Below are 24394 nucleotides of genomic sequence, written 5' to 3' on the forward strand. Positions count from 1 at the left end.
CAGTAGGTCTAGATTTTTCCTTCTTGAGTTCTCTTCCTTCCAGTCTAGCGAGAGCTCTAAGCCCTGACTCTTTCCCTTAGGGTTTCTGAATATGGAAATGCCTTGTGCAAATGGTCAGGCTGACACGAGCTGTTCTTCCTCTAGATTGTGATATGTTCAGGGATTGGCAAACTATAGCCCAAGGGCCATTCTGCACAGCCACCATGTTGATATCAATCTTTTTCAGAACACAGCCTCACTGTTCTTTAGAATTGACTGTGGCTGTTTTCCTGTCAAGGGCAAAGTTGAGTGGTTGCTGTAGAGACTGTCCAACCCTCAGTGTGTGCCATGTTTACCATTTCATTTCTCAGAAAATGGATTTCCAACCCCTGGGTTTGCTTAATCTTGCCGCTTAGTGGAAAGAATCATGGCTGTCCCTCTTTGGTTTTTATATCCTCCCCAGCCCGTAGGATGACAATTATAATTTTAAGTAAGCAGCTAGTCACCACATGACCAGTATCTTAGCTCTCAAAGTATCTTACCCATTTAGTTAACAAGTGAGAATTCAGCCAAAGAAAAATCACATCTTTTTTTTTTTTTTTTTTGTCTTTTTTGTTGTTGTTGTTGTTGTTGGGGGAAGAGGGTGGAGTCGAGACAACGTAAGGTTTATGGTTAGAAAACATCTTCCTTCCTAGAGGCGACCTCCCTCCCTGTTTCATCCTATGCCCTTCTTTTCATATACCACCTTTGAACCCAGACACCAAAGGCAGGGTAAGGTAGTCATCCTTGGGGAATTTTGTATGTGGCTCAACAGCTCAGATACCTGGGATTCCAGACCTGTGATCCCAGAGTCCCCTCCGACCATCACATTTTAGGATTAGTCATTTCCTCCTGGCCACATACTGTGCTATTCCTGGGCCTCCCCTAAAGGCCTTAGCAGTGGAGAGCACAAGGACCGCTGGAGGTGCATGCAGGTTATCTTTAAAAGGTCTAAAATGTTGGAGCCTTGTCTCTAGCCTATTTGTCTCCTTTTCTCCATACTTCCTGCATGATCTCATTCATTCCCGAAGGCTTTCTGCTAGCTTTTCATGCCAATGATTCCCAAAGGTGTCACTGCTGGCCCTGCCTATCTCTCTGCTGATTTCCAGACCTAGAGTTCTGTTCAGATTCTTCACGGGCATCTCCCCCGTTAACACTAAGTTAACAGGCCACCATCCACTCTGTGTCCCTTTATGGATGCCACACTCAGGCCCGTGGGTCACCACCACTAGTCTTCCAGTCACAGTCAACTTTCTCCATTGCTATTCACCAGAAAGTAATTCTGTGCCTGTTTTGCCTCCAGTAGACTAAGAGTCAGCATTAAGTTAGAACTTACAGTCAGCCAGAATTGACACTGTGAAATAAATAACATAGTCCAGTATGGATGGATGCAGGAGCCAGGATTTGAAACCAGATACAATGTCTTCAGAGCTCATCCTTCTGAAAACCCTACCCGACTATTTTCCTGTACACAACTATACAAGTCCTGAGCCCCGAGGCCTGGAGATGAGGGACCTGTGCCATTTCACTCAACAAGACCACTGAAAGGAAGTCTGTGTCTTCACAGCCTCACAAAATCCATCACCTCCCTGATTAAATCTTTGGACACCCAGAAAGGTCTGCCACCCCCTGGGTTTCCACGTTCACTCTCCAACCCTCGTCCTGACTTCCACCTGTACCCTGGCTGGTCACCAAGGAGGACAAGCAATCAAGAGCCCCACGTAATATTTATTGCTGGCTTTCCTTTTGCCTTGCAGGCACCCTGAACCTTGATCAAAATAACTCCTACCTAGTAAACTTCCTCCTGATCCCTTACTTCCGGTCATAGGACAGCACCCTGGACTGGGGGTGGATTATAAGACTTGAGAGACAGAGGCCAAGTCTGTTTTTCTGCTTTCACCACTCAGTCCCCTCGACAGGTTTCCACTGGATAGAAGGTGTTCAGAATAATTACAGTGAGTCAGCATGCTTGGTCCTGCCCCGCGGGTCATTCTGAGAACTCTGAGAGACAGTGTGTGGAAAAGACTGTTCACAAGGGTCCCTGGCACAGAGTCATGCTCAGGAGTGGCCGCTCTGCTGGCTTTTTAGTTGTAGATCTTACCCATCTCACTCGCCCAGGCGTGTAATTCCTTCCTGGATCACATTTCCGTCTGACTCCCCAGAATGTCGACTGTTCTAGGTGCTCAATTCCTGTGGCTTAAGTAGCCATCTTGTGACTTTAATGCCTCTTGCCTTTCCTGAATGTCAGCATCAGGCTGTGTTATTGATGACCACCGCTTTAACAGGGTTGTTTCCTCTGTTGTTCTTGTTATTATTTTGTGGATGTTTAGTTTTGAGACAAGATCTTGTTATGGAGCCAAGGTTGGTCTTGAACTCACCATTTTCTACCTCCGGCTTCTTAAATGCTGGCATAACAAACATACGCCCCTACGCCCAACTCCTGGGGGAATAAACACATCATGTCTGTCTGGAAGATCTGCATGTCAGACAACTATCCCTCAAGGCCGGAAATGTTGCCTGAGCTTATTTGCTCTTTATCTTCGTAGTAATAAGTACAGGTGGTAGTAAGGACCGAACTTGAGTGTTTATGTGCCAGAGACCACACTGGTGCCCTCTGTGCCTGCACGAGTCTCCACGGTGATTCTGTGTGGCAGATGCTGCTGTAACCCCATTTTGCTGAGTGGCTGATTCTCAGAGCCAACCAGTGGTTGAGTGAGGGCTGTTTCCTGGCAGATCCTGAGATCTGGCCCGTGCAAAGGGCCACCTCCCTATCTGAGAAGCCACCCCCATCTCCCCAGCACTGACGTGGCCCACAACCCATTCAGGAAACCTTGCCTCCGCTTGCCAGGCCAAGTGGCATCTGTGGCTCCACGTTGGAGATGGGCACTCTGCCCTCCCAGCACCTCGGAAAACAGCTTGGGTGGTCGGTGTTTTTGCTTTTGTCTGTAAACTTGGAATGAATGGCAGAGGAGGAAGCCACAAAAGATTTTTCCCTCCCAGACCAGGCACCTTTTCCTTGCCAGATTCAAATTACAGGTACCATACTTGCTGCTTCCCCTCCAGCCCCTCTGGTCTGTGAGCGTTCATGGCAAGAAGGCTTTCTGTATCACTTCCCCTTGGTGGAGATGGAGGCAGCTCAGTTAATTGGGGCTCTTGTGAAAACTTAGATTATATTATCAACAATTCTTGTTTTTTATTTGTATCGAAAGAAGCATATGTTCATGGCATAACATGAAGCTTATTCGATCTCAGCTTTTGCCTGTGTTACAGAAAGCTTCACAGTACCATGTATTCCCCATATCGGAGGCATTGCTGGCTAAGGATATGCATGTTTGGGGGAAGGGGAAGGGAGAAGAGTTCTTACCTTCCCCCAGTGCCCACAGTCATGCACAGTGCCATTTTGTCCTTGATTGGGATGATGACAGATGAGGAAACTGAGCCTCAAAAGAGTCTTACGTCTTACCTATAGTCACCTAGCTGGCAGACAGGGATTCCAAAATGGCTCGACTCTCTACCATGCTAGACAACCTTTCAGTTGTGTGGGTCCAAGATGAGACTATTGGGATGCTGGGTTGACATTGGTGTGAAACAGAATGTGTGTCTTTCTATTGGATGTGGGAGAAGCCCATGTCTCCGCTTTGATCTGAGAAGCAAATACTCACGGCGGGGTTATCCAGTGCGTTTCAGGGTAGACTTAGGAGCTCATCTAATGGAAGCATGTTTAGTTTTGTTGTCATTATTGTTTTTATACCGGTACTTGGGCTTGAACTCAGAGTCTTAAACTCTTGCTTGCCTTTTTTTCATCCAAAACTTGGTACTATACCACTTGAGCAGCACCTCCATTCCCAGCTTTTTATTAGCTAATTGGAAATCAGATTCTCACAGGCTTGCCTACCTGGGCTGGCTTTGAACAACAATCCTCATAAGAAGCTACGAGTGCCAGTGCCCAGACATGTCCCATTATATAATAATGGACAAGCTGTTCTTCACTGTCTGCTGTGTGTGTGTGTGTGTGTGTGTGTGTGTGTGTGTGTGTGTGTGTGTGTGTGTGTGTGTGTGATGAGTTTGTCCTGACCAGAAGAAAGGCTTTTGCCTGGGAATTACATTTCTTGGGGAGAGGGGAAGCTGGAATGGGCTGTGGGTAAGTGTTGCAAATCACTCTACGGTGCCTAATTTGTGGATCCATGTGTGAGTTGTGTATGCCTGTCTTCTATTTACAAGAGGAAGTATTCCATTTAATTTTATTTTCACACCAAAAGCCCAAGTGTTAAGAGAACATGGTGTTTTAACACCCCCTCCGTTATCAGCTGTGGAGCGGAGGTTGCATATTGTCGCATACAGTTTTCAGCGTACATTTCTCCACACGTTACCTGGCAACATTGCTGCATGAGCACAGGAAGATGTAGCAGTGCCTTCCAGAGCTTTACCCTCCTTGCTGTAGAAGGGAGAGTGTGTTTCTCTAGGGGACTGAGAATTAGGGAAGGCTCAGAGCTGAGTGAAGAGATGGGCTCACGTCACTCCGTGACTTGACCTCAGACCAGCCAGTAGACAGGAATGTCACCTCTTGTTCTTTCTCAGCCGCAACGGCCTTAGACTCTTTCTGTTCCCTCACATGTCAGACAAGGGATTTGTGTTAGGTAACCATGAATACTTGCTATTTTTTAAGCATTGAACTAAAAACAAAATGACATACAAGCTCAGGTTCTGGCTATTATGTGAGTCATATAGACACTTAATACTGTTATGGCAAATCTCTGATGCATGGAGGAGTTTTAATTGCTCACCTCTGATCCCCCATCCCCTGCCTGATTTAGGCATTGTCTTGTTTTTGGCCACTTTCGAGTTCTGATGAGAAAGGAATCCTAGAGTTGGAATAACATCACACCCTCACTGGCTGAAGTCGAATCCACCCTCTGGGTTGATTACAGCCATGAAGGATGTTTTCTTTGCATAGTAGCATGCATTGGCAGTGGTATAGAATTTGAGTGTTTAAGTGGGGCCTCCATATACTCTGGGGTCCTTCTCCATGTGACTAAGGGACTGTGCCCAATGTTTGAAAATGTTTGCCTTTAAAATCCTTGCCTTTTGGGGGGGGGGAGTGAAATGGGGACAAAAACATGAGAAGGGGTTGCAATGTCTGTTAAGTAATGTACCTTCTATCTGGCGAATATAATGTAACCCTTCTATTAATTATAATAAAAACTATATTTAAAAAATAAAGTAAAATCCTTGCCTTATAGATTTAGGAGTCTTCCCAATTCCAACTGCATGTTCAAAGACTCACAAAAAGCTGACAGAGAACCAGGAGCATTAAATTCTGTAGCACCTGTAAGGCTGTCTTGAATAATGTTTACTGGGGAACGTTTCCATGGCAACAGTTTTGGTGGCATCAACAGGTTCGAGAAGAATGTAGGAGTCCTGGGGTTCTGCAGCACATCTGATTAAGTGCAGCCCCCTGTCTGGGGCAGATGGTGGACCAGCTCTGGAAGGGGGAGTGGACTTTAGGCCCTGGTGCAGGATTCATTTATAGCTCCATATAACAAGGGGCCTTTTCAGTCCACTGTTTCTTACTGCTGGGCTTTGTCCTGGACAAAAAAAAAAAAAAAAGGCAACTGAATATATCTGCAGGGTATTTGGGACCCCTCAGCTTTATAGATCTAAATCTAAATCCAACTCCTTAAGGAAAATCCAAAAAACCATAAATCTTTACTCTGGGGTGTTACGTTCACTACTTGATATGCATTAGGAAACATGCCAGGAGGAAGCCACAGGATTCCTTACCTGATTTTTTTTTATTTTTAATGCCTGAAGATTTGCCTCTCTTTGAGAGTCCCTAACTTGTCTGGCCCATCCATGCTTCTCTTCGCTTGGAAATGTGCATCCCACAGTTTAAAGTTTAAAATAATTCCTAACTGGATTAGCGTCTCAGCCAGTAGGCCTAGGCAAACTCTAAAGAAAAACCAGGTCATACTGCATGTTTTTGGTGAGCACAGGAATCAACAAAGAGATGTTATATAACTTCTATTTATATCCTCCTTGCTCACTATCTGCAGGCAGACAAGAGTCGCTGAGCAGGGATTTAATGAGCTTTCTGGGTTTGCTCACCTTCCCGAGCTGGTAGGAGTCAGCTTGTTCTCAAATGCGTCAGTAAAGAATCTGGCTGTGGGTGGGCGGCCAGGGTGGGTGGGCTGAGTTGTTGCCATGGTATTTTTTAATTCCCCTGTCTCTCAAAAGATCTTACTCCCCCTTTCCCTGACTCCTTCCTCCCCTTCCCCCTTTTCTTCCTTCCTTCCTTCCTTTTTTTTTTTTTTTAATCCATAAGCTTCCTTGTTTCTCACACCCACTCATAATTTCTTGGAGCTGTCTCTGGGAACAGCTAAGAACCCCACTCCTTCTTCCTCCCCATTGTATAGCTCCAGGATATCAGAAGAGTTTTCCTAGACTATTTCCCCAACCTCCCTTAACTGAACTTTAGGCCTAGGGGTGTAAGAGGTGGGGAGAGTGTTACAGACTTTCCCGCCCAGGCTGGCTTTGAACTGTGATCTTCAGATCTCAGCCTCCGGAGTAGCTAGGATTACTGGTGTGAGACACTGGCACCTCACTTATCCTATGCTTTCCTTTTTTAAACCATCCTTTCCTTTGGGAGCTTGTCTTTTCATCTTTGATAGAAACTTGGTCGTGCACACTGGATTGCTTCGGATCCAGGTGGATTCCATTGCTTCCTGGACAGTCTGTGTGCCCTGGAGGACAGAAAGGTCATGGTCTGTGTTCTCTCATTCAGTGCAGTGGCAGCTCCTGTCTCTCCTCCCAACATTATAAAATAGAACCACAAGAAAACAAGAGAATGGGTTTGTCCCACAGTAATATAGATCCTGGAGTTGGGGGTCACTCTGGTTACCTAAAGGTTACATTTTGACCATTACTTTAAGGAATAAAAAACATCTGGACATCGATGGCTCACACCTATCATCCTAGCTACTCAGGAGGCTGAAATCCGAGGATCATGGTTCCAAGCCAGCTGGGGTAGGAGAGTCCATGAGATTTTTATCTCCAATTAACCACCAAAACAGCTGGCCCAAGCAGCAGAGCACTAGCCCTGAGCAAAGAAGCTCAGGGACAGCATCAAGTTCCTGAGTTCAAGCCTGAGGACTGACACAATAAAATCAAACAAAACAATAACAAGGAGCTGGTTTGAGGGATTGGAGGTAATATAACTCAGTGACCCAGCTTGTGATTAGCAGCATTAGGTGTGTATATTACACACACATGCATGTGTGCATATGCACACGTGCACACACACACACACACACACACACACACACACACACACAGGCTCCCCTATTAACTCTCAGCAGGGCGGCTGGGCATTTAAAAGACAAACCCACCCTACCTTGCTTAAGAGTTGTGCAACACTTAATAGCAGTAGCCTTGAATAAGCCAAGGCAAGCTGACTTCCCTTCCCTTCCCTGACTTCTGCTTCAGACATCTGCATAAAATATCCCCAGATTCCTCACCACATAGGTAATTGCCTTTCCCTCTGAGTAACTGAAGGGACTTTCCTTTTGGAAATCGTCCAGCAATTAACTCCTTTTTTTTTTTTTTTAATTCCTCTTCAGTGCTAGCACTGGAACTCAGGGCTTTGGGCATGTTAGGCAAACAAACCCTCTACTGTAGAGCCACATCCCCCAGCCCTGAAACTTTTCTTCTTAGAAATAGTGCAATTCCTGCTGTGGGAGACAGAGACCCCCCCCCCCCATGTAAGCCTAGAATCTCCATTTCTGAGAATATCTTTGGTCTTCAAAGCTGGTCCAGACGCTCTATAAAGAAATCTATGCACCCTTAACATTTTCTTATGTTCCTTTTGGACAATGTCAGTGACTCTTGATCTTTTTTTTTTTTTTAAACTTATTTCCAATGCCTGGATTTTAAACAACTCATTAATGTGATCCAGGCACTGAAGGCTCTGGGCCTGTAAAACATATGGATCTGTACACCACTGTTTGACGTTCAATTTAAGACTCTAAAACAGAATGCATCGTTATACAAGGAGGATGTCTTTCTGTTGCCCTCACCATACGGTGTTTGAGAAATGTGTTTTTATTAATCTCCCTTGGAACATAAGCCTACAGACTGTTCAACCCAACCCCAAAGCTTGTAGTTGTGAAGGCTGGAGAGGGGAGGGGGGGAGGGAAGGCAGGTAGAGGCAGGCAAACCAGTGTCCTTCCTGATCCTCAGTTAATGATGCAGGTAGCTTTGTTGGTGAACCTAGAGTAGTTAACAGTTAACTAAGTAGATTAAGGATTCCCCAGCCAGATTGCGCCCAACCCAAAGTTATGAGCAAAATCCTGAGAAGTCACAAATGCCAGCACCTCATTCACCTCCATTCAGCTTGTCCTGAGTGAGCTGTGATTCCCACCCCTCCCCCCCAACCCTATGAGCTTTCACAGACAGGGATCATCTGATCACTGAGTTAAACTTTAGCTGCTGGAGAGACAAAGCTTCAGCTCTTTGGAATTGAACCTCCTTCAGGATGGTGGCATGTTTGTTACTGCAATAAATACTGAGTGCCAAGCCGGGTGTGGTGGCTCACGCCTGTCATCCTAGCTACTCTAGAGACTGAGATCTGAAGGTCCAGCTTCAAAGCCAGCCCGGATACAAAAGGACCTGAGACTCTCATCTCCAGTTAACCTCTAGAAAATGAGAAGTGGGGCTTGGCTAAAAGGTAGGGTGGTAACTTTGAGCTGAAGAGCTCGGGGACCATGCCCAGGCCCAGGGGTAAGGTGGTAGTCTTAAGCTGAAGAGCTCAGGGACAGTGCCCAGTTCAAGCTCCATGATCCACCCAAAAAAAAAATCTGAGTGCCATTCAAGGTGGCTGTGGTATATCAGGACCGGGGTCAGGCCACATCCCTCAGGCTTATAATCCAATGGGAAACAGGTCCAGGAAAGCATTTGGGAGCGTGAGATGGGACCCAAACAGGATCCACTGAGGACGGTCAAGCCAAGCGCATGTGCACTAGTGCACACTCTCCCTCTCCTTGTTTCATTATTTTTTTGCTTCTGTGGTGCAGGAGCCTGTGAAGTAGGTGCTTCTAGGCAAATGTCTTTAAACTGAGACCTGGTCCAGGGCTGTGCTGTGGGCCTGCCATGTTGGCGGTGGCAGGGACACAGTTGAGGACAGGAATGGGATGAACGATTGCTCTGCCCGTGCTCGGGTAGGAGGCTCGCTTAGGCAATCTGCATGGTCCCCGATGGCCCCTAGTCTGGGCTTCTAAAGGTCTCTGAGCTGACATGTCCAGTGAGCTGCTCAGACACACTCCACTGCTGCCAGAGCCTCCGTGTAGTGAGCAGCCACACAAGGCGAGCACTGTGAAATGCCACCCTGCCCTCTGCCGCTGGTGTGGCCATCCGCACACCTCACTGTGGACGCCTCTGTGATCCCAGGGGTGTGACGGACAGGAAGGAAGGAGCCTGCTGGGCTTTCATGGGTGTAACTGCAGGTCCTCCATCGAAGAGGCACTCGCCTCGGCTGATGCCTGCTTATTGTGAGCCAAGCAGCCTTGCCCTCGGCAGACCTACCTTGCTGTATTTTCCTTTAGGTTTTCATGGTCAAGTGGGCTTGTCACAGCCAGGTATGTTGAAAGTAAGGGAATAGGGCTGGTATTGAGCACCTGCCAGGTAGACTGTCACCTGCATCTCCTGTTTGCTCCTGTGGAAGGGCCTGTCAGGGGATTTCTGACCTCCTCTCTCCCCCCCCACCGCAGGACATCCAGCTTCATAATGGACCTTTCCGCGCCGGGCCCTCCTCGTGGCTCAGCCTGGCTGAGGATATAGGATGTGGAGCTCCTGCTCGGCCCCGTGATGGTGCGCAAACAGAAAATGCGTGGGCCAAGGATTATTCTTGGCCTTGGCATGAATCTCAAGTCAAATTCCTGGGAACCATGGAGCTTTGAGCCGGAAATGTTGGTGGTGTGTTGTTAGATTGTTGCTAGGTACACTAACGGACATACAACACGAAGGGTTCCTCCCCAAGGTCAACCATCAGGCTACAACTCCTGCCTCTTGGTAGCTCCAGTCTCCCCCAGCCCAGCAGTACCAGAAGGATTCGTATCCAGCCAGTCCCTCACACCGGAACCTCCTTGCAAGGGAGGAGAGCTGTACCTCACAAGCCGAATGGTAGACGCCCTTCTCTCCTCCAGTTCTCCATCCCCCCTTCTCCACTCTGGTCTCAACTGCCTGTGTGCTGGGATAAAGGGTGTGCTCTTCCACATCCATATGTCTTGGTGGTGGATCTCCCAACATGTCTGCCATCTTTTCTGTTTAGGTCTGATGGCAGTCAGGACCCCTGAGGGGGGCCCCTATAACCCCCACCCCAGCACAGATGCCACAGCAGAGCTGTTGGTCAGGCCTGATGGGATGCAAGAGTTTAACCCAAACTGCCAGGATTAACTTGTCAGATCACGCCCCCGAGAGCACCTTGTAAGGCTGGCAGATTATCTCCTGCAGTCCCGCGAGATACAGTTCAGATTATTGTTCATTTTTCTCTCTGGTTGAAAAGATGTCCACAGATGGAGATTCTGAAATCTTGTGAATAACCCAAAGTCCTTCCTGAGATCTAATCTAGATTTACAGTGCATTTAGAAAAAGAAAGACTCCTGTTCACTCAGAAACCCACCAAAACTCCTCCTCCTCACACTGGTGGAAGATTTCCAAGGAGGCCCACTGCCGTCTTCCACTTAGTGTACTGTTTTGGCTCACGTCTGTCTAGTTTTATTTTTTATGGGCTACATCTGTTCTTCAGTCCATTGGCCATTTTTTTTTCTCTCTCTCTCCCTGGAGACTTTGGCTTTACACTCTTCCATGTCTTGGGCCAAAAGAGACAGACTGTCCTGCCAGTGTGTCCCCACAAAAAGAGACTGGACTTTGACATCTGTAAAACCTTTATAGTTGAACCCAGAGAAGATTTGGAGTCTCCTTCTCATTCGCAAGTGTAGGGTCCAGTGTTTTCCAGAGTAATAGCTCAGCTCCCTCTCTGGAATCTGACCAATTGTACTGTAGTATCTCGCTAAATACAAATGATTAGTTATCTATCTAATCAGTTATACTGTTCATTACTATCTTTTTTTCAAACCTTTTTTTTTTTTCTTTTGAGACAGGTTCTCACTGTCTCTTGCCTCCTTCTGGGATTACAAGAGTGTTGCCACTATGCCCGACCCAAGAACTATCTTTAGGAAGTACAGCTCAGCGTTGGCTGAGATGTCACCGATGAATTTGGGTGACATGGTTCACACAGAGATTCAAGCAGGAGAAGCGAGTCTGCTCTGCAGGTAAAGCAGAGCTTCGTAGCAGGTGACAGCTCCCATAGGTACCAAGAGACAGCTGAAGAGCGGAAACGCTTGTTTCTTCCCCTCAGGAGAAACATGTTTCTCATAGAACAGGTTGGACTTTGCTGCTTGCGAAAATGTGAATTAATTCACCTTGAGAATTATGGTGAAGGTCCTCTGCTTTGGCCTTAGAGTCTGCTGTCCTCATTAGTCTGAGTGAGGTGTACTTGTGCTCTGCACAAGTGAGTGAGCAGTGGAGCCAGCCTGGGTCCTCTGTCTGTTCTTGCCTGGCAGAGTGGCTGAAATGAGGAATGCAGAGATGGTGGCACAATGTAATGAGGGAAGATCCCGTTCCTGAAATTAAAACAAACAAGCAAAAAACCAACAATGCTGAATCACTGTCTTTCCCATACACACTTGGGTCACATCATCGCTTCTGTCCTCTCCACTGGAAGTCTGGTTTCTGAGCTTACTAAAGCCGGAAGCACCCTTAGAAAGGTTGATGGAGCAAGAGTTCCAGGTACTTACTCATTGAAATCCAGTGATCCTTGAAAAAAAATTCTTGAGACTGAGGTGTGGGTCAAGTGGTAGAGTGCCTGCCTAACAAAAGCACAAGACTCTGAGTTCTAACCCTACTATTGCCCCCCCCCCAAAAAGCTTTATTTCTTGGAGTAAATGATACTCTTTGGCATAGGAATTTTCAGTTCTGAATGACCATTTTGTCCAGTATGAGACTCTTTTTCATGTGTCCAACTTCTCAGTGGTGGAACATTCTGGAGAAGAGCTGTATTGAGAGACAACTTCCTTTATTGTGACGGCTACTGAGAATTGCTATTTGCATTGTGGTTTTGCTGTCCATTTATAGGCCATATTACTTACCAGGACCAAAGAGAACAGTTCCTTACGGGCTCTGATTTAGACACTAGACTTGAGTCATCACAGAACACCTAGACCATTCTTGACTCTCATGTCCCAGGGCCTTCCTGTTGAAAGGGGTTCTATGGTTAGATAAGACTGTCACCTTGCATTCTATCATGCTAGATAAAAGTCCAGGTGTTCCTCGCATCTACTGTTGCATAACTGCAGTGCTGGAGGAGCCCCAGCCTGCTGTGGGCTAGTCCAGTGAGGGCCAACCCTCATCAGCTTTCTGATAAGGAGCCCTCAGGGACCAAGGAGGAGGGTAAGTAAAATTGCCCAAGACCACAGGACTGGCTACACGGAGCCAAGACTGAAATTCAGGTTCTTGCTATCCAATTTTGTGGGCATTCCTCGTGTGGTTCATGGTTCTGGATCTCTGAGTTGTAATTGTTATTCTGACTTGTAAGAAAAGGAAGGAAGACTCTGAGCCTGTAACTGGCTTTGCTGACATTTATAATTCATAAAGAAGGCTTTCTTCTCAACCTTGGAAAACCTTTAGATAGCACAAGGTAGTGTCTGGGAAACCCCTATTTAGGAATGTATTAAGCACTGTAGCGGAGTGGAGACATTCACACAGGGACCCCCTCATAGCTTCAAGAGACTTGGGGGTAAGAGGTGGAATGGATTATAAAAATCTGGAAGGCATTCGGAAAACGACGGACCTTTGCTCAGATGTGGAAGCACCATTGAGGTAGACGTAGGATATGCAAATTATATAACTCCTTTGAGGATCCCTTTCTTTCTACATGGCCCCTATCTCTGGGGAAAGTTACGTATGTATGATGATCTTACATAGGCAACGTCTGGCAAATAGGAAGCACTCTGTTCCCATTCACAGTAATGCACGTTGCAGAAGAAGCAGTACATGAGCAGATGATCACAGGCAAAGAACCAATGTAGGTTCCCACCTCTTGGTAGCCATTAACATCTCCTTGTTCCAGCAAGACCAGAGTGAGTCTCCGTGGTCGACATGTCCCCTCGAGTCCAGTGGGCAAAAGAGTAGGATCAAACACTCTAAGGAAGAATTTCCCTCAGTCTTTGGAAACTCAAGTGTTTCTCCCTGGTCAGTGGCCACATTTTTCAAATTCTTAGACTTCGCCTAAGGACTTAATTCATTTTGCAGCCGATGATAAGTGAGCTTGCAGAGCCAGCGTCCCAGGAAGCGTGGGTCAGAGTCATGTATTGAGAGGCAGTCTAATGGAAAATCGAATTCTCTGGATTCTCTTCAGGCCCAGAGGGAGAGCTTCTAGAAGGTGATGAGGCCACAGAGTGGAAATGTTTTTGTTTGGGGAAGGATCAAAGTCCTGTAGGCCTGCTGGCTCTCAGTTGTGACCTCCAGACCATTTCCTCCCCCCCACCCCACCCCACCCCAGGCACACCCAGCCTCTGTCCTTCCACCCTTCAGTCCCTTGGCTGAGACACTCACAGAGGAACTCCTCCCATCACAACAGCACTGTGCCCTGGGCAGGTGCTGGCAGGCAATACACATTCCAGAGACTGCCTTCACCCACAGGATACAAAGCGTGCCTTCTCCCCTGAACTTGACCTCCGGGGAACATGTCTTCTTCCCGCTGGGGGGGACTATTAGCCACTCAGGCATTTATTTTCACCGGCATGTGTTTAGGGGCTGTAGATGGGGAAGGCTTGGATTTTCCATTATTGATCTTGATTCCCCCCCCCCACACACACACAGCTTAATAGGGTTATGACCACTCCACCCTGTCCACTGCCCTTTCTGTGGCTGACCGAAGGGTGTCTCCATTTTGCGCTAACCCGAATGTCATATATGCAAGAACTTGAAGGGAACCAATGAATAGCTAATTTAGAAGTACCTCTAAGACTAACTGGGCGTAGTGGCTCAAAGCTGTAATCCTGACTACTTGGGGAGATAGATGGTCACAGTTCAAGGCCAACCTAGGCATTAAACTATGTGAGAGGAGCTGGGCGTGTGGCCCTGATAGAGTAACTGCCTCGCAAGTATGAATCCTGTAAGACTGACCTGAAGAGGTAGTCATCTTTTTCTTTTATAGTCTTAAGACCTCACTTCATTGGCCCTCATCCTCTTCGGTCAAATGAAAGCCTGAAACTATGTCCACTTGATCAGAGAGCAAGAATGTCAGCTTTCAGGCTGGTTTCATCTAAATACGGGATGGCATGGGTTGTTCTAAAAGGAGAGTGGAGAGTCCTCTTTCCCATGGGCGCTTCAGTTTTCTGACCTGTAAAATGTAGAGAGGCAGACTAAGCTAGTCGTGTACAGATGCTGTGATTGGAGGAGTTTCCGTGAAAGGCTGGATATGTCCCCCAGGAAGCCATTTTGCCTGTGTGCCGTTTTGCTCTATTAGATGGTTTTTAGGGAGGAGAATGTCTAGAGCTATCCTGCTGGGGAATGGCAAGGCAACAAACACTGGAATGGAAACGGATGGACTAGAGCACCCCACCAGCTTCCATACTCTGGGATGATGTGTGTTTGCTTTTGGAAGCTTGGCTGTGACAGCCATGTCTATCCCTGTCTCTAACTGCCTCCTGGAGTAAGCCCAAGCCAGCAGCAGCTTCCTCACTCTGCCCCTGACCCCGATTCCTTCCCTGGAGCACATGATGTGCTTGCTGGCTTACTGTCAGCTGTGTCTGCCCCTGAACCAGCCTTGTTTCCTGTCTGCCCGCTGAGGCCAGTGTCATCTTCCCATTGGTTCAGTGTGCAGGTGGGAGGCAGAGAGCGTGTCAGTGCTCTGCAGCTAGCCCCTGACCTCTCCTGACCTCTGCGTTCCTGTGTGTGCAACGTGTGGGGTTTGTGAAGCACAGTATCTATCTTGGCAATCGCCTCCGATGTGGATGAGACAGCATCTCTGCACACAGCCTTGGCATCAAGTGTGATTTACAGATACCAGGAGGGCAAGGACAGGTCACTGTGGGGCAGGCACACTCTGGTCCCCAGAGTGGTAGGGAGGCCCTCCAAACGTAGCCCCTTCTGCACAGTTTTTCTAGCTTTCCAGAACAATGCAGGCTTTCTGTCTTTTCATTGTGATAGAGATTACATGCAATAATACGCACCGATTCTGAAAGAACGGAGGTTTGAGTGGATGGAACAAATGTCTTTATACCTGCAGTGTCTTATTTTTCTATGACTGCTCTAACAGATTGCCACAAACGGAGAGGCTTCAAGTTTCCAAATTTATCATCTTACAAGTTCAACATGAATCTTCGTCGACTTAAAAGGAAGGTAGCAGTTGGCCTGACCTCCTGGCTGATGGTCCCAGGACAGAGACCTTGCTGTTTCTAGCTTCTAGAAAGCACTCGTATTCTTCAATTAGTAGCCCCTTCCTCTTTCTAACTTCACAATGGGAACCTCCCCACTTTGCTCCTCTCCTGCCTCCCTCTTCCATTTTTTTTTCTTTTTTTTTTTTTTTTTTTTCCCAGTCCTGGGCTTGAGCTCAGGGTCTGAGCACTGTCCTTGGACTTTCTCAAGGCTACAGCTCTACCACTTGAGCCTCAGCACCACTTCCGGCTTTTTTTTTTTGTATGTATGTGGTACCAAGGAATCGAACCCGGGTCTTCGTTCATGCTAGGCAAACCACTAGGCCAAACTCCCGGCCCTCCCTCTTCCATTTTTAAGGACCCTTGTCGTGACATTGAGCCACTCTGAGGAATCTAAGATTACCTGCTTGCTTCAAGATTGGCTAATTATGAATTTGTATTCCATGTGCCATATGAATTGCACACTTCTGTGCAAGGTGACATGGGTTAGCTCTTATGATTGATTCTTATGTAATCACAACCTCTGGTCTTAAACCAGGTGAGCTGTGATTACTAGAGGTGGATAACTAGAGGAGCCACGATTCTGCCTCCCATACCTGCATAACTATCCAAAAGGCCCTTTCACTCCAGAACAGCCTCTCATTCTCCTTGGTACCTCCCCCCCCCTCACATCCCTAGGGACAGCTGTCATTTTTATTCGGAATCTGTCACCTAGCATTGCATACTTTCAACCAGAATTATACACAAGGGTTTCTTAGTGCTTGCCTGCCAAGTGGGGAGAAAGTTGGAGAGGTAGACTCTTTCTGTGACCGTTGGCTCCTGGCTTGCCTGGGCAGTGAGCTGAGAAAAGTTCAGGGAGGAAAGGGGGCGTGTGGCCAGGAAGGCTTTGTACCTGTCTGCTGTACTGAGGACAGCTCTGTTTAGTGAAGATACAGAAGTATCTCCTAGACCATCAGGATCTGTGAACTGAGGGGAAGGTGGCTCTGGCTATACCTTTTGGCCTCCCTCCGTGACCACCCCATGACGTGTTACTCTGATGCCTGTTTTACAGATGAAGAGAGTGAGGTGTCATAGACACTACTTTTGGAGGGGATAGTTGGTAATTTAAGTAGCAGAGATGGAGCCCAGAACACTATGATGCCAGGAACGGTGTTCTCAGGCTATCCTGGCTTCTCTTGAGCTGCCACCATGTCATTGTGACCTTTCTCTGTTCTGGTGGTGCAGGGAACAGTGGGCCACAGCTGGCATGGACAGCATGCCTTCTCTGTTAACAGCCATCCCTTTCCTTACACACCGATGGTTTTCCTCCTGTCACTCCAAAACACCAAGGTGCTTACCAGAAGCACCTGTCATCACTCTACACCCAGAGACGTTGGTTGGAGGCTGTACTTCTGGAACACTACAAGATTTTCTTCTGGGTTTTCTAAGCTCCTTCATGTTTTGTGGCCTTTGTTGTACATTTTATTGAGCTCATTTGTGGATGAAGCAGCTTCCTTCCCTTGAGGGGCTGGCTGAGGACTGGTATAAATAATGCAAAAGAAACAACCTGGCCATTGCAGAAACATATATACAGAGGAAGAACTGAAGCCGGAGTCCTTTATCCTTCTCTCCTTTCAGAGGTGCTTCCCTTACCCGGCAGGTGTCAGCTGACCCGGCCCCAGTGTCTCCGCTGGCAGCTGCCCTGAGTGCCGTGGTTTAAAGCAGGCTGTCTTTGTGTACTGTACCAGGTTGTTACAGATGACTAAGGGCAAGTTGGGTTAAGGTGCTTTTGTTTTCTAAAATGACCTGATTGTCCCCCCAAACACTTTTAAAGCTGTGGCAGGTACAGTGAGCTATCGGAAGCGGGGCTCCCTTCTGGGTAGCTCCCAGCAACAGGAAGCCATCTCCCGTGATCCCTGCTGTGGGAAGATGCAGTAGGGCTTGTCATGGGCGTGGTGCACACAGTCCAGTCCTGGTGACTGAGCAGCTGGCATCTGTGCATTCGCGCGTGGGTTCTAACACAGGTGAAAAAGTTGAACTTGGTTTCTGATATGTGGAACTGTTTTCCAGCATTTTCTTACTTGTAGTATTTGTTTTTGTCCTGTCCACTACATGTAAGGAGGGTCTGATTGCAGGATCTATTCTCAAGAAGCCAGGCAATACTGGGTCCTTCTGTGGCTAAATGGCTATCAAGTGCCCTCTGTGCTGAGCCTCCTGGAGGTTCTCTGGCGGTGGTTGTTAACCAGAGACGAGGCACCTGCCTTCACCGAGCTTACACTCTTCACAACACAGGCAGTGAGCAGGTGAACTACGGTGCTGCCGTGCACTGTCCCTGGGTTTTGTTGCTGTGGGGAGACAGAAGAAGGCAGGTGAGGGTTAAGCAAGGGGCCCAGGACTACTGTAAAGATGACCTTGCTGGGGAGAGAAGAGAGAAGAGAGGCATGGGGTTCCCAAATGTTGCTTTTTAAGGTGATACATGGTAGTCTGGCAGATTTAGAGCCCAGGTAGAGGCCAAGTGATAAGAAGAGCCTAGCCATGGGCAGAGCCAGGGGCAGCAAGAGAATGAGGGTCGTGGCATCGGTGTGTGCCACAGGGCTGTGTTTAACAGGCTCTTTGTTATTAAGATGATTGTGGAATTCTCTGTCAGCTCCATGGGATGGGGGGGGGGCACGGAATCCTGGTCCCTTTTTGCTCACTATTGTGTATCATTTATTTGACAAAGTGCCCAGCTCATGACAGGTGCACAGAGAGCTAGAGGAAATAGGAAAAAGAAACATAAAAGGAAAGGTAACAAAGAACAATGGTAGATTCTCAAGACCTCCTAGAGGACTCAGTGACACAGAATAAAGCTTAAGGGGCCAGTGAAGTGGAAACTTGACCTTCTACAGGGCACTTTGGAGTGGCAAGGGCAAGGCGAGGGGCGGGGGGAGAGTACAAGTAGGAAGGATGGATCCTGGTGCTGAATCTGGGAAGCCCCCAGAAGTTAAGAGTGGTAAATAGTCACAAAATGCACTGTGGGCTAATGGGACAGGTGAGGGTTGACCTGCGGTGCAGGTTGGTGGGTCTATGTGTGTACTGGCTGATGGAAGCATGGTGGCTCTTGGAAGGGTGGAGGGAGTGCTAAATCAAGGATGGGGACTATGAAGCATAACCACTGGAGGTGCTGGCCAGGGGTTAGTTGTTAAGGGACTAGGAAGATTGTGATTCTTTCCAGGACTGGAAGCATAAGACTTCCGTATATAGGGTTCTTTCTTCCCAATGGGGAAGATGTGAAATGGGTAGAAAGATCTCCTGGAAGAAGCACATATATTGTTTAGAACTTTGTTTTATTCCTCTGGAAATGACCGTATTGTATTTTTATGTAAATAATTCACAACAGTGTGGTACTTGTAAGGGGGTGAAAAGCAAATACTCACAAATGAAGTTGAGATACCATATTGTGTTTTTGCATCAACAGTGTATATGATTGCTTGCAGTGGGTCCAAAAAAACACATGCATATAATACAAGAGGCAAGCTACCTGGAAACTCAACCATACGAACCTACCCCAGGGCTCTGTGCCAATCACTCACTCTCCCATGATGCTCTGGGATCACTGCAGCCCACCATCAACCTGGGCAGCCCGAGCTTCTGTGTTGACTGTGCCTCCCTGGGCACTTTCCCCATTTCAATCTCCCAGGCTGTCATCCCTACTTCTGAATGACACAGGTGGCACATTTCCTTGATCTATGTGTCAGTCATGGGGCTGTGAATGGGGGAGACAACCCTGCAGTAAACAACCAAACATTTCCCGCATCCATTGCTAGTGGAGGCGTCTGTGTGCTGGGCAGGAGGAGAGCTGGATCTCCACAGCAGTTGGCCAATCCAGGCACGGAGGTTTGTTTTAAAGGCTCCTTGTTGAAAGCCTTCAGGTATGACAATCCCTGAGGATGAGTGTGTAGAAGTGATACAGGACCTGACCCTACCCGTAGGTCACTTGTGAGTTTTGCATCTGCACCTGATCTTCAGGATATTTGGGAGCTCTGGTGGGGCTGGCAGCTGTTCTGTCACATCGTTGGACGTCTTTGCTTTTCGTTGGCAGCACTCCTTTTTCTGCCGGCTGACAGAAGACAAGAAGTCAGAGAAGTTCTTTAAGGTCTTTTATGACCGAATGAAGGTGGCCCAACAGGAAATCAAAGCAACTGTGACGGTGAACACCAGTGACTTGGGAAACAAAAAGAAGGATGATGAGACAGACAGGGATGCCCCATCCCGGAAAAAAGGCAAGTGCTCTGCACTCTTTGGTCACCTGGATGGAGATCCACTGGGCAGCCCTCGGTCTCCCTTGGCATTCTCCATGATCTGTAGGCTCCGGGAGGCTCTCAGACAAGGATTTACGAAAGAAAACAACCCATGTGGACATGTTCCAGTTCTTCCAAGTGACCTTAGTGGGGAAAAAAAGAAGTTCTTCTTGGTCATGCTAAGATATTTGTTGATGTGCGTGCATGGGTGTGTGTGTGTGTGTGTGTGTGTGTGTGTGTGTGTGTGTGTGTGTGTGTGTGTGTGTGTGTGTGTGTTTGGTATGGCGGTTGAATGCAGGACTGCACACTTCCTAGGCAGGTACTGCACTACTGGAGCCCCCCCCCTCCCCGCCTTCCAGGACACATCAAGGTCACGTAAGACCCCTCACTGAGTCACTACCTTTCAGTAGTGCCACAAACCTTCAGCACACGGGCTTTAGTTCATCTTTTAGATAGGGTCTTGTGCTTTTGTCTAGGCCAACCTCAGACTCTGATGCTCCTGCTTTGGCCTCCCACATAGCTGGGATGATAGGTGTGCACCAACACGCCTCGCTAGGGCTTCTTCAATATTCAGGGCCTGGATTTCCACTTCATATTAAAGGAAGTAGAGAGGGTATACATGCTTTAGAATTGATATTGGTCAGGTAATATATCCTTATTTCCTAAAGTAGAAAGAGCTTTTCACCCATGATCTCGCTGGAAGCCACGCAGGATTGTGGAATGCACAGACCGGCCCTGAGAAAACTACTCAACCTCTTCTAGCCTCGCTTCTCATATTTAGCACTGGGTTTCTCAGCCATAGCGCAACTGACATTGGGAGAACCCTTTGCTTTGGAGCGGTCACTGTCATTTATGTGGACTCTGACCCATTAGATGCTTGTAGCACACCCCACCCCAACCACAAATGTCTCCAGACATTTCCACTTGGGTAGGGATAAGAGGCACAGTCACCCAACTACAACCACTAGTCTAGAATGGAGATTGGAAGAAACATTACTACATTTACTAAGTATTTAATGAGTCACCTTAGCTATCTGTCACTATAACAGATATCTTAGGTGAGTCAGCTTTGAAGAAGAAAATCCAAATACACCTTTCCTCTCTTCTGAGTCTTCAGTCCATTATCCATCATTAGTCTGTTGTTTTGGAGCCTGATCTAAGGCAGGACTTCATGGCAAGAACATGTTGACAGGGGGAAAACCTAAAATGGTGACAGGGAAGCAGGAGGAAGAAGAGAAAGGACAAGCCTCCCCCTGTCCCTGTCAAGGACACACGACAATCCCCTAAGACCCCTCACTAATCCCTGCCTTGTACAGGTTTCACTACCTTCCAGTAGCACCACAAACCTCAACACACAGGCTTTGGGGGGAGGGGGACATTTCAGATCTGAACTAGCAGAGTTGGGCCCTGCTCCCCTCCTGTCTGAGACCTGAGAGGAGATGGCAACCTCCTGGACTGTTCCATCCACCTGGCGGTACCCCTGATGAGTGCAGGAAGCTGGGGCTCTGACAGCCCCCTTGGGTGGTGTATGCGTGGCTCCCTGAGGGTGCTGCAGCTCTGATCGGCTCACGTTTGTCTTCCAGCCAAGGAACCGTCCACACAGATAACAGAGGAAGTCCGGGATCAGCTCCTGGAGGCGTCTGCAGCCACCAGGAAAGCCTTCTCCACCTTCAGGAGAGAGGCTGACCCCGACGACCACTACCAGTCTGGGGAGGCCACCCAGACCACCGCTGACAAGGCCAAGGACGACCTGGAGATGAGCACTGTCATCACCATCATGCAGCCCATCCTCCGCTTCCTGCAGCTGCTATGCGAGAACCACAACCGAGACCTCCAGGTGAAGGCCGAGGGGACCCTGGAACCTGCAAGGGAGGGTTGGAGTGGTACCCCAAGACCTATAGGTGAAGCCTTGGGAAGGACCCCAAGACTTGAAACTGGAGGACTGGGTGGGACCCCAGTACCAGCAGGGGGGCACCTGTAGGTGAGGGCCCACCCAGGTAGTCGCTGATACATTACCTGCTGGTCATAGATTCAGTGGTAGGAGAAAAATAATTTCCTCCTTTATCAGATAAGGAAACTGAGGTCTGGACAGGATAGGATATGCAGCTGGAAAACAGTGGAGGGGGAATTTGAACCCAGGCCATGTGGCCCAGGTGGTGTGGCTGCAGACTCTGTGCCCTCACGTGCCATGGATACCTCACAGGGTTCTACAAGGACTAGATAACACACAACAGAATGCCTCTCCATGGGATTTGGCCATTGGTAAAAGGTGATGGTACTTGTGATTCGCACCTTAGTGCCTGACCCACTGGGGAAGCCTGCCTGCTCAGAGGTCAGGGAAGACTCCCAAGCTCCGAGCTCTTGTCATCAGCTCATTAGCACAGTCTCTGCTGTTCCTGTGTCTTGGGATCTCTGGTCATGAGGGCGCTGGGGACTGGGTCCCCTGAATGATCTTCAGGGAGCTACTGCCCCAAGCTGTATCATTATAGGCTAAGCTTGAGGACCAGTGCCCTCTCCAGCTCTCATGTGTGACATCACCAGTCTCCACCCAGGGAGGGCAGAGAGGGGTGAAGCCTGTGCAAGAGTGTGGCATACCCATAGTCCCTGCTTCATAACCTGCCCTAGAGCTCACAAGACCTGAGTGTCTGGACCAAGCAGAGATCGCAGTGCATCACGCTGAGTGTCTAGGTCCAGGGAGAGTAGAGCCTTTTCTGCGTGTCACAGGGCCAGTGCTAGTGGACCAATGCCTAAGCAGAATTGTGGTTCTTGGATTTCTGGTTTGGGAACCTGCCATGCTTCTGTCTCTCATCTTCTCACCTTCCCCAACAACGCTGGCTTTCCATCCGCTGCAGAAGGCATGTCAGGCTGTGATGGTGTGCATTCCCGTCCCTTCTTATTTGCAAGTCTTCAGAGCTGGATTTTTGTGCCTTCACTCTTCACAAAACTCTTTAAAACAAATGCCTGGCAAGACAGTGAGCAGAGGCACCTTTCAGTACTGTATTCTCCTGTCCACTGCCCTGCGAGAACTCCCCACCCTCACCTACAGGAGCTCTGCAAGAGTGGGGGCGGGATGCCAGGGTATATGGACCAGAATGGTACACAATCCAACCCTCGGGGTGACTTGCCCCAGTGAAATTACATTTGGAGGCATCCAGTTCCTAAAATGAATTTTGTAAAAAGTCAAATTTAACTACTCCGCCTGGCACCCTGGCTGCAGAATGGAGGAATGGATAAGGCATCATGGGGCTTGTGTGTCCTAGTGAGTCTAGAACAGGAGCAGGCATCTGGAGAGAAGCCATGAACCCCTGCAGTGGACAGAGTACAGACTAGCTCAGAGAAAGGGAGAGCTGGCCTTCTGAATGACAGCGGTCTCTGGGCTTCTGCCAGAGCTTCTCGTCATAACCTTAACTTTTCTTCCTGTTATAACTCTCGTTATAACCGTAACTTTCCTTCCTGTTGGTAAATGTTCAGGAGACGGAAAGCCACTGAGCTTGTCTTTGCCAAAGGGACCATTGCTGCCTTAAACCGGCCTTACTTAGTCAGAAACTCAATGGGAAGATCTGCTCTTGAACATGTTTCCATGTGGTTTCAGGTGTGCCTCTGGCTGGGGCACCCCCCCCCCTCTTTCTATTCGATGTTATCTAACCTACACCAAAAAGACCCCCCCCTGAAAAAAGTAGGGTTTTCCCAGTCTGACTGAGGCTGAACAGCCTCAGTAAGAGGCACAGCCCTGTGTTGAGAGCCGGCTAGAAGGTCTGAATGAGGGAAGGGGGGATCCCCAGCTAGACACTGTTGAAACCTTGAGAGACAGACTGGCCCTCGCAGGGAATTCAAAGCATGCCTGCCCCCATGGGCCTGCAGTCTTCCCTGGCTCCCTTTCCTCCATCTCTTTGAACTCACAGATGATTGCAGTCCCGTGTAGACACCAGCCCCTGGACAAGCTGCCAGGTACCCTCAGTGGTCATCACGTGTGCGGAGAGCAGAGGCGTAGCCTACCGGGCCCCCATGGGATGGGTGCTGGGAAAATGACTTCAGATTACAACCTGGAAGAATCAGACTGGAGGTTGGAGGTCAGGAGAGTGGGGCGGCGGAGGGAGTTCTGTTAGAAACCCCAGGCTGCAAGAAAATACAAAGTGCTTGAAGACAGGAAGGAACTCACTGTTGCCAGCCAGAGTGAGGCAGGATGGGAGCAGTGACTGCTCCAGGACTGAGCTGTGGATTTGCAGCTTAGGCAGCCAGCCAGTCAGAGCAGACCTCCTCTGAGCATCCTCCAGTCCTGCATCATCATGGGTCAGCAAGATTGCACCTTCCTTCCCACCCGCACTGAGCCAGGTCTGTCCCTCCATAGAGTAAGAGAACCACCGTGAAACACTCCCAAATCATCTGTGACAATGCCAGGGACTTAGATGAAGGTAGAGATGGGAGTTGATGTCGTGGCAAAATAGCATTGAACCCGGTCACTAGCTTGTAACCTGCTTTCACCAAATGCTCACTATATATCAATTCAGTGTTTCTCATTTATTGCATGAATGGCATTAGCATACTAGAATCTTCTTTTTAGCCCCTCGACAGTGGATGTGCATTTAGGCTGCGTGTACTTTGTCACTGTTGCAGGTAGTACTGTGG

At 48.3% G+C, this 24394-nt stretch overlaps 1 protein-coding gene across 1 annotated transcript in view; it reads left to right on the forward strand.

Annotated features, from left to right (window-relative positions):
* Itpr1 (inositol 1,4,5-trisphosphate receptor type 1) overlaps window positions 1–24394 on the forward strand; it is a 275564-nt gene that overhangs the window by 184349 nt on the left and 66821 nt on the right. The window contains exons 45-46 of the mRNA XM_090323963.1: window positions 19570–19750; window positions 21352–21605. Of these exons, the coding sequence (XP_090180089.1) occupies window positions 19570–19750; window positions 21352–21605 (435 nt within the window). The remainder of the gene's footprint in view (window positions 1–19569; window positions 19751–21351; window positions 21606–24394) is intronic.

The sequence above is a fragment of the Megascapheus bottae genome, chromosome 33 (genome assembly GCF_031878675.1).
Source record: "Megascapheus bottae isolate mThoBot1 chromosome 33, mThoBot2.hap1, whole genome shotgun sequence".
Taxonomy (NCBI): domain Eukaryota; kingdom Metazoa; phylum Chordata; class Mammalia; order Rodentia; family Geomyidae; genus Megascapheus; species Megascapheus bottae.